The 2,059-nt window shown below is 47.5% G+C and overlaps 1 protein-coding gene across 1 annotated transcript in view; it reads right to left on the reverse strand.

Annotated features, from left to right (window-relative positions):
• The window catches only part of LOC144222614 (ephrin type-A receptor 10-like), a 3,960-nt gene that overhangs the window by 1,059 nt on the left and 842 nt on the right, over nucleotides 1-2,059 (reverse strand). Inside the window, exon 2 of the mRNA XM_077753141.1 lies at nucleotides 521-585. Coding sequence (XP_077609267.1) covers nucleotides 521-585 — 65 coding nt within the window. The remainder of the gene's footprint in view (nucleotides 1-520; nucleotides 586-2,059) is intronic.

Below are 2,059 nucleotides of genomic sequence, written 5' to 3' on the forward strand. Positions count from 1 at the left end.
AAGGGTGATTTGACTGGATATGAACATCGAATGAGCAGCAGAGCTGGGAATGGTGTCTGAAGTCTCCTGGTTCTCCACCAGGTGGGTGCCCACTCGGGGACCAGGCTGCAGTCACACAGCCACATCTCCCCACGCGCACCCCAAGTTTCCAAGCCACTTTTAGCATTTTAAATTCTTGCTTGTTCTATCAATCCATCAATCAACAACACTGCTTGGAGGGTCTGCTATGCACAAGACACTGTCCAGTGTTGGCTCATCTAGATGACATATTTCTGTTGCTAGACACAGTTGGTTTTCCCCTCACTATCTCTCTCTCTCTCTCTCTTTTTTTTTTCTTTTCTTCTTGGACTGACTGAAGACTCAACGTTTTCTAATAGGGCACTCTGGCTTGAAGCCACTGCTGCTGGAGACCACGTGCTCTGAGGAGCATTTTCATCTGCTGTAACCACAAAGAGCTAAAGGAATTGAGTCCCAGACCACCAGAAGATTCCCGGGACAGGGAGAGAAAGGTTACACTTACCCCATTACTTGGCAGTGCAGTCCAGCCCAACTCAGCCTGCGAGGCTTTGGAATCCAGGAGGATGACTACGGAGAGGAAGAACAGAGATGTCAGAAAGCCAGAAGGTCAGGAAGGTGGGAGGGACCTTTGATGAGTTCGTTGTAAATTTACTGAGGGGACAGAGACAATTTTTTCCCACCCCATACATTCCCATGAAGGCGTGGGGTATGGGTAACTAATGCAGAATAATTAGTCAAGGAGCCTGTATCAATTTCCTGTAGTTGCTGTAACAAATTATCACACTGTGGCTTCAAATATCAATTACTTATTCTCTTACAGTTCTGGAGGTCAGAAGTTGGAAATTAATTTCTTTTTTTTTATTTTTTTTAATGTTTTATTTATTTCTAGGAGAGAGAGAGACAGCGTGAGCAGGGGAGGGTCAGAGAGAGAGGGAGTCACAGATTGAAACAGGCTCCAGGCTCTGAGCCGGCAGTCAGCACAGAGCCCGACGCGGGGCTCGAACCCACGAACCGCGAGATCATGACCTAAGCGAAAGTCGGACGCTTAACCGACTAAGCCACCCAGGTGCCCCGGAAATTAATTTCATTGGTTGGGCTGTCAGCAGGACTGGTTCCATCCATAGGTTCAGAGGGGAGAATCCATTTACTTGAATTTTTCAGCTTCTGGTGGCCACCTGGATTCCTTGGCTTGTGGCATCCTCCTCCATCTGCAAAGTGCTTCATTCCAACCCTCCTGCGATCAAGTTGCCTTCTCTGACTGACTCCTTCTGCATCCCTCTTATAAGGACCATTGTGATTACATTGGGGCCGTCCAAATAATCCATGATAATCTCTCCATCTCAGGATCCCTAACCACATCTGCAAAGTCTTTTGCATTTACAGTAAGATTGACAGGTTCTGGGGATTAATTAGGGTGTGGACATATTTGGGAGTCATTATTCAGCCTGGCACAGAGTTCATGGAAGTACTCTTAAGACTGGCTCTAAGAAGGGGGTGGTGGTGTCAGTGAGCCCCCTTTTCCGCCTTCTTAGGCTCCCTAATTACAACTCCCTAAATTACAACTATATGTCAAGAAGATGTAGAAGGTGAACATATTAGAGGATTTCTACATACATCCGGAATTCATTTATACTCAGGGGCTCTTCTGAGGTCTGAAGTCACCAGGGATGGAAGAGACTAGAACCTTCTTAGTTTGACTCTTAGAGGCTCTGGGAAAAATGAGTGGACTCTGCCAGAAGCAGGAGAAATGAAAATTTCTTCTCTCCTTCTGCTGTTAGTATTGGTCCCAAAGAAGCACTGGTCTGGACGGCACAGCAGCAGCTCAGAGACAGGAGCCCAGGCCATCTTGAAGTCTTGGAAGATTACAAATCTAGAGCTTAAGCAAGGGGGTGGGGCTCCAAGGTGAGGGTTTCTAAGAGGGTTGGCTCCAGAGGCATCCGTGACACTAGGCAGGACCGCCGACAGCTTCCCGATTTTGTTTTAACTGACAGCACATTGGAATTGCATATTGGCGTCAGAGATCCGGCGCCTCAACCCCAGC

The sequence above is a fragment of the Crocuta crocuta genome, unplaced genomic scaffold, assembly GCF_008692635.1.
Source record: "Crocuta crocuta isolate KB4526 unplaced genomic scaffold, BGI_CrCroc_1.0 scaffold303, whole genome shotgun sequence".
Lineage (NCBI taxonomy): Eukaryota > Metazoa > Chordata > Mammalia > Carnivora > Hyaenidae > Crocuta > Crocuta crocuta.